This window comes from Ostrea edulis, chromosome 3, assembly GCF_947568905.1.
Source record: "Ostrea edulis chromosome 3, xbOstEdul1.1, whole genome shotgun sequence".
NCBI classification, from domain to species: Eukaryota; Metazoa; Mollusca; class Bivalvia; order Ostreida; family Ostreidae; genus Ostrea; species Ostrea edulis.
Genome location: NC_079166.1, coordinates 23,113,254 through 23,121,259, shown reverse-complemented (window position 1 = coordinate 23,121,259; position 8,006 = coordinate 23,113,254). Strand labels below are relative to the sequence as shown.

The 8,006-nt window shown below is 34.2% G+C and overlaps 1 protein-coding gene across 1 annotated transcript; it reads left to right on the top strand.

Moving 5' to 3' along the window:
* The first annotated feature begins 1,091 nt into the window (after window positions 1-1,091).
* Window positions 1,092-6,197, top strand: LOC125673798 (cell death abnormality protein 1-like). Its single transcript, XM_056157587.1, has 4 exons — window positions 1,092-2,646; window positions 2,823-2,903; window positions 3,226-3,366; window positions 5,771-6,197. The coding sequence occupies exons 1-4, from the start codon at window positions 2,454-2,456 to the stop codon at window positions 5,917-5,919; spliced, it is 564 nt and encodes a 187-aa protein (XP_056013562.1). The 5' UTR covers window positions 1,092-2,453; the 3' UTR covers window positions 5,920-6,197.
* The last annotated feature ends 1,809 nt before the right edge of the window (window positions 6,198-8,006 follow it).

Below are 8,006 nucleotides of genomic sequence, written 5' to 3'. Positions count from 1 at the left end.
GAAACTTCTTATTTAATGATACATGATTTAAATAGTTGAATTAAATCCCAAACCAGTTCGTTATTTGTTTAATAAAGTGTTTGCTTGATACCTTACGTTATATTTTGGCAAATAGGATAATATCATTATTTCTAAATCGTTCAAAGGCACCAATTGAAAATTCTAATGAATTTCACTTATATAAACACTAGGGACTAAAACAATGTATCGTTAACTGGAACATATTTGTATATCTTTATCGTAAGTAAGATGTTCTTGTTATTTTACCAAAGTGAATGGACTATGTTGAAATGTGAGAACTATTACTCAATAAAATGAAAAGTTTTGATAAAAATCTTAAAGTACACTTTAGCCCAGATTAATTGAGCAGATGAATCCACATCATTTGAAAAGAAAAAAAGTATTACATGTGACAAAGCATCCTAGTATTTACATAGATTAGAGACCAGACTTAACACCATAAACACTTGCTTCTTCAACAACAAAAAAAGGACAACGCAAATAGTCCTATCTAGGAAATATTTATATCTAGTGATCAGTCATCCCAAAAACTTATTTTCCTTAAATCCTACTCTGATTCCACGCAGATGTACTCAGGACTTGAAAAAAAAAATATGCTGGAGTTCCTCGATGCTAACATCGTAGTCTTTGATGATCAGGTTTTCCGACAGACTTTTGTAATTCCCACGATCTGTACCCCTTTGTTAGCTGACCTGTTTTATAGCCTTATGAAGCAAAGTTTATACAAAAGCTTCTACATGAGAAGAAATATATGTGGCCTTCAGCTTGACATATAGGTATATCGAAGACGTTTATATATTAATGATAATCATGTTCATTCATATTTCGATTCGATATGTCCCTGTGAAGTGTAGATAAAAGACAACACATAGTTCTTAATATCCGGTTTGTACTTCGATATGTTATTGGAAATTTTTATTTCTTAACTGGTTCAATACAGGAGATTGTTCAACGTATGATCAGTTTTTTAATCAAGACAGTCTACTGACAAACAAGTTGATGTTATAGGCTTTCAAAAGTCTCGTTTAATGTCAACATTTCGAATATCATATAGTCGTTATAATGATCTAGTTTGCCAATACAACCTATCATTTGGTCAGATTCCAGCTGGTGTGTCTCATATCGATTTTAGACTGTTCTTGGCACACTGATTGTGCCTACGGACTACTCTGTTTTCCTAATGAAGACATAGGGTTCATTGTGAGTGTGACCTGTCGACAGGGGATGTTTGCTACTCCAAGGGACCTGATCCCACCTCCGGGGTGTCTGGTAACATTTTAATTTGTATTCTATGTGGGAGTTTCATTTATGTTTTCTATCTCATCACAGTACGCGTATAGGATCGGATTTATACATATAGCTTGTAGAAAGGACCAACGCTTTACCTCAACTACGCAATCTTTCGTATGCCAATCAAAATATGAATTTTCTTTTTGGACCCCAATGCTCCCTCTCTCAGAGAATCATGATGAATTATAATGCTATTCTTGATAAACGTTTACTAAGGTTCAAAGGTCCAATACCCTTACCAATGCTCTGAAAATATCAGTTATTAAGACTAACAATGTAGAAGGTAGATGGAAGAACTTTACGAAAGCGAAGACAATTATGAAAATAAAGGCAAATCTAGGAAAATCATCCGGAGGAAAAAGTTATCAGTGATCAATATCTTGATTATTATACAGAACACGAAATTAAGATTAGAGGAAACACGTATTCCCTAGACAGACGAGGGGTGAACCCATTTTCGTAGATGGAATAAACATCTCCTGTTGACTGATCAAACCTGCTATGAGCCATATATCTACTTAAAGACCACATTTTGAACATTTTCAAATCAATTTGTTCTACGTGAAATGTTGCAGATAAGGAACAGTGAGCAGTATGTTCCTTGTCTGACATGAGTAGATATTTCTATTTATGGTAAAAAATTTTGAAAAAGAAATCAGAATTGATATATGTTGGGCAGATGAAAATGATTTTTAATTAGTGGGGAAAATTTTAGTTGAACTAGTAATGACTCGTAACTTATACTTGGCCGCAGCGTTTTCTTTAATCCATGTAAAGTTCATATATAGTGGTGAAATTGATAACACGCAAGTAAAACGTAGGATTTTAGATTAGACATAACATTGCAAATGTCGTACAACATAACGTGTCTCCTAACATTGTATCTTATCCTAGAAATTAAATTCAAATGAATTAATTTGTAGATCGAAAGCAGAAATCGGTAAGTGAAAAAAATAATGGAAGGATGGGGAGATGGATAAATGGATAGAGATGGAGAAATGGATGGGTAAAGGAATCGGATATCCAATGAGTGAGCGAGTGGATTGGTGAATGAATGGAGACATAAAAAGAAAATTAATCGGATGGATACATATATTGAAGGATACATAGATCGATGAATGAAGATATGATTGTATAGAAACATGAATAAAATGAAAGCATGTACATCGTTTGTTAATAATACAAATATTCTAGTTACAATACTTTTAGAATGTCCACCAGGGTACATTACGAACAACTGTACTTTACCGTGTCGATACCCAAGCTTTGGTCCAGCTTGCCAAGAGAAATGCAATTGTAAGGAGTCAGACTGTAATAGCGGAACAGGGTGTAAAGGTTTACGTTTCTTGAATATTGACCTACTTATTGGCATGAGAATGTGACAATTAGGAAACTTACAAATTTTTAGTAACAAATAAAGACAACATGAAGTTATCATTGACTAACGAATGTTTAAAACATGTATAGTTTCCAAAGGGTCGTTTCCAAGGTAAAGCTTATTTCTATTTTAGAAGGCGTTGCAACTTTATATCCAGTTTCCTCTGCACGAGTTGAATTGACTTATACAATACCAAACGCCTTAAACATAACAAGTATGTGTACTGTATGTTGCAAAACATTCCCGAAATGATATATTCTTATCTTTTTTAGTACACTCATTGATATTATTTTACCAACTAAGATTTGTTTAAGAATGATAAATAAGGATGTGTAAAAATCATAATATTTCAGACTTCAGATATCCATCTGTCAACATCATTGCTGTCAATCCTCATTTTTGAATTTCTTCGTCATGTTTACTATCTGTGTATAACATCAAGTGATTTGGGACACTAGTGTATATCAATGATAATGGTACGCATGCAAACGTAAATAACATGTATTTCATCTTGATTAAGAATAATATATTTGTAGTCTGCCCGATTGGTTATACTAGTGAGAAATGTGAAATCCCGTGTCGTTTTTCAAATTATGGTAATGGTTGTAAGCTAAAGTGCAGCTGTGCTGAAGACCTTTGTAGTCAAATACATGGATGCTCAACTAGCAACACAGATGGTAAGTTATGACAGCTATCCCCTATCGACATACATACATAAACACATATCTAACACATCTCGATCAATATTTGAGATAGAATTAAAGACTGAACCTTGGACACTAACAACGACACCTATCACGAGGACTTCTATAAAATTGTTAGGTAAGTTTTGATAATACCTACATATGATCTCTATTCACCATCCGAAAACCTAGTGCAATTATATGATCTCTCTATTTATCTCTGTATATATACAATGTATATATATATATATATATATATATATATATATATATATATATATATATATATATAAAGCACTAAATAATCACAACTAGGTACTGAAAATTTTCGCCCCAGCCCGGGGTCGAACCAGCGACCTACGGCACCCACCGCCTAGCAAGATTGTCAAACCAGTGCGTAAGTCCACTCGGCCACAACGACTTCCCTTTTTAAAAGGAAGCTTTGTTATGCTCCTAAAGCGCTACTTATACACACTGATGCAATCCCACACAGTCGCTGTGTCATTCAGTGTTTAAGATATTTTATAAGGAGAGTGGATCTCTCGATGCAATTGTATAGAATATTTAATATAAAGCACAAACAAACAATTATAACACCCAACCTTACGTTTACCCCTAGGATCTAAACGATACATGTGAAAATCAATTAATTAATATATAAAGCACTAAATAATCACAACTAGGTACTGAAAATTTTCGCCCCAGCCCGGGGTCGAACCAGCGATCTACGGCACCCACCGCCTAGCAAGATTGTCAAACCAGTGCGTAAGTCCACTCGGCCACAACGACTTCCCTTTTTAAAAGGAAGCTTTGTTATGCGCCTAAAGCGCTACTTATACACACTGATGCAATCCCACACAGTCGCTGTGTCATTCAGTGTTTAAGATATTTTATAAGGAGAGTGGATCTCTCGATGCAATTGTATAGAATATTTAATATAAAGCACAAACAAACAATTATAACACCCAACCTTACGTTTACCCCTAGGATCTAAACGATACATGTGAAAATCAATTAATTAATATATAAAGCACTAAATAATCACAACTAGGTACTGAAAATTTTCGCCCCAGCCCGGGGTCGAACCAGCGACCTACGGCACCCACCGCCTAGCAAGATTGTCAAACCAGTGCGTAAGTCCACTCGGCCACAACGACTTCCCTTTTTTAAAGGAAGCTTTGTTATGCTCCTAAAGCGCTACTTATACACACTGATGCAATCCCACACAGTCGCTGTGTCATTCAGTGTTTAAGATATTTTATAAGGAGAGTGGATCTCTCGATGCAATTGTATAGAATATTTAATATAAAGCACAAACAAACAATTATAACACCCAACCTTACGTTTACCCCTAGGATCTAAACGATATATATATATATAAACGATATATATATATATATATATATATATATATATATATATATATATATGTATATATATATATATATATAACTGTGTGAAGAGGTATTGAGGCATTAAAGCCGAAAGCGCTAACAGTGAAATGTTATTCGAGTTTTGAGTTTCTTGACTTTTATTATTGGATGTATTTACTGTATCAAATACTGGATTCTTTTTTAAGAACGATAGATAGATAGATAGATAACAATATGGAGTTCGAACAAAATGTTCTATTTGAGAACATAACTTTTCCTCTTGTGCAGAGTAGTACGCTTCGGGTCTTTAAAATATTTCAATATCTTAAGGTTCGTTGTATATGCACAAATACACAATGCGTCTCGAAACTTCGGTGTTTTGCGAAACATCATGTTTGCTTTACTCATTGTATAAAGGTCTAATGTAGCTTTAATGATATGATAGCCATTAATGAAGATGGTAACGAGTGAGAAAGCTCTTATTTCTTTGTCATCCTAGCCTGTTGGTATGTATAAAAACATTTTCCATATGATTCATATCATTAATGATGTACGCTATCAACAATGCACAAGGAATTATTCATAATTTTCATCACTATGATAAGATCTATCACCGAAAGCAAAAATACAATATCATAAAATCAACATGAACCCGTTCAAAAACATTACACGTCAGGTCGATAAGAAACACGAACATTAGTCAATTATTCTCAGAAAGACCTGTCAATGACAAATCATTCCCGTTTCACTGCCTTTCACTCTAAATATTTCAACTTCACACAAAAACCGATATATTCGCAGAAAAAGAAGCAAATTGAATACCAAAAATGAATATCATAAGAACTTCGCCTAATAATGAATCAACTCGTAATTGTATTGCATCAGACTCTCATAATACACAAAACCTAGGCATCTTTTATGAACAGTGATTCATTCGTGCTGTTGGCGACATATCTGGTGCATTTGATAACCATATTTGATTTCATTGTTGGCGCTTTTGATAATTCTCATACCCATCATTTTAGATAACCAGTGTGATGAAAAGATGTTAGGGGCCAACAGAGGCAGGAAATCCAGACTACTTCGTGGCACAATAGGAATGGCATGTGTGGCATTGATTTTCTTCACAATATATTGTTTATTAATTATCCTTAACAATTCAGAGGGAGCATAAGGAAGAAAGAAATCAATGATGCCAACTGAAATCAAAGCATTGTTTGTTGAAATAGGACGTGTCCGTGCAATCGTATATGCATTGCACAAGACACGAATATCATTTGAAATATTGATCCATTGTGTATCTGCGTAGGGTGAATGTTTGTGTACGTGAACTCACTTGTGTAACCATGCACTTTGTTATATATGTTAATCCACAATTCATATGATCCCAATAAATTACAAACAGAATCATTATGTTTTATGATACTTTAAAATTAAATTATCATTATTGCTTAGTTTGTTCGATTGTTCCTTGGCGTGTTTGTTCCTGAGTAAGATTGTATACAATTCAATCCAGATGAGGCAGCGGGTTATCATTGATCTTTTTTGTTGCTGTTGTCTTTGTTCTAGTTTTATAGTTCAAAATATTAGGATATAATTACATGAAAGGTGAATATAATGAACATTGATCAATCTCATAACTCCTATAACGAATACAAAATAGAGAGTTAGGGAAACACGGACACCTAGATATACCAGATGTGGGATCAGTGAATAGGAGGAATAAGCATCCCCTGTCGACCGGTCACATTCGCTGTTATCCCTATATCTTGATCAGGGAAAGAGAATAATCCGTAATCAAATCAGTGTGTCAAGAATGGCATAACAATCGGTATGAAACACGTCAGACAGCATTTAACTCAATGGTAGGTTTGATAGGCAAACTAGATCATTCGTAACAATCTTAGAATTTGTGACATGCTGAGTTTATACGAGACGTTTGAAACCCCATCTAGTATCACCTTGTTTAAAAGTTGCGTATCGAATCAAAATATTTCTCAAACTCTGGCCAGGTTTAATTTCATCAGACCAATTGAGTGAAACAGATTCCTTAGAGAAAAATTGTTTTAATCCTTCATAAAATTAATAGAACCTGACTTTGAACTCTGAACATTAGGAGTGTAAGAATAGAGTCAAACACAGGCTCTAATATCATTTCTAAATGTGTACAAGCATGTTACTATGGTTTCTCAAGGTAATGTATTTTGCACTTGAAAACATTACAAATTAGATTACTCTTTGTATTACAATAACTACGTACGAATCACCCCACTACCAGAGACACATTCAGAGTGTCGCGACATTGAACCGAAAATGGAACTACTTTGGTGTGAAGACTGCGGTTTTAAGGAAAGAGAAGACTTAAATTCTGAAGCACTCTGAAGGTTTCGATAAACTACTATTTTGGGACTTTGCCAAAAACATTCTTTGCATGACAAAAAGTGTAAGTATCTGACATAAGTGCAGCATACTTGAGAGTTTTCACATATTTATCCTCTAAATCTTTTCTCAAATATTGATGAACAGACTCTTATAATTCATTTACTAGGATGACATGATCAAAGTTTATGATTGTGTAACATAAAGATGCTGAAGAAATGTAAAATTATAGAAAATGATTGATGCTAATTGCAAAAATGTAGACGAAAACAATGCACAGTTAAGCTTGACCAATCCTATGGTCGTTATAACGATCTAGTCTGTTAATACAACCTATCATTGGGTCAAATGAGGTCTGACGTGTTTCATATCGATTGTTAGGCCGTTCTTGACACACTTATTTTAACTCCAATTACCTGATCAAGATATAAGACTCACGGCGGCTGTGACCGGTCAACAGGGGATACTTACTCCTCCTAGGCACCTGATCCCACCTCTGGTATATCCAGGGGTCCGTGTTTGCCCAACTCTCTGTTGTGTATGGTTTTAGGAGTTATGAGATTGATGACTGTTCGTTATCTTTGTCTTTCATGTAACAAAATTTTGCTCATATATGGGGTATTGTTCAAAATGTTGTGAATGCCAATATATAATGGAAAACAATTGCAATTGGTTTTCATCATAACAAGAATGATAAAACCTTACTTTTGAATCTAGTAAGATGTTTCATTACTTGTAAAGTATACAAATACAAATGAAATGTAGATTAGAAAACAAACAAGAAAAATCGAACGAAACATGATATATTTCCTTTCAAATGTATAGAAAAAAACTACAACAGCAAAAATGTGTAAATGCTTTGAAAAATGCGAAGGACAAACT

Bases quoted from the DNA above. Each gene is read 5' to 3' on its own strand.
- LOC125673798 (XM_056157587.1), top strand. From the start codon at position 2,454: ATGAATAAAATGAAAGCATGTACATCGTTTGTTAATAATACAAATATT. The intron at 2,904-3,225 runs GTATGTGTACTG...ATATATTTGTAG, and splicing joins AAACGCCTTAAACATAACAA to TCTGCCCGATTGGTTATACT. The intron at 3,367-5,770 runs GTAAGTTATGAC...CCATCATTTTAG, and splicing joins CTCAACTAGCAACACAGATG to ATAACCAGTGTGATGAAAAG.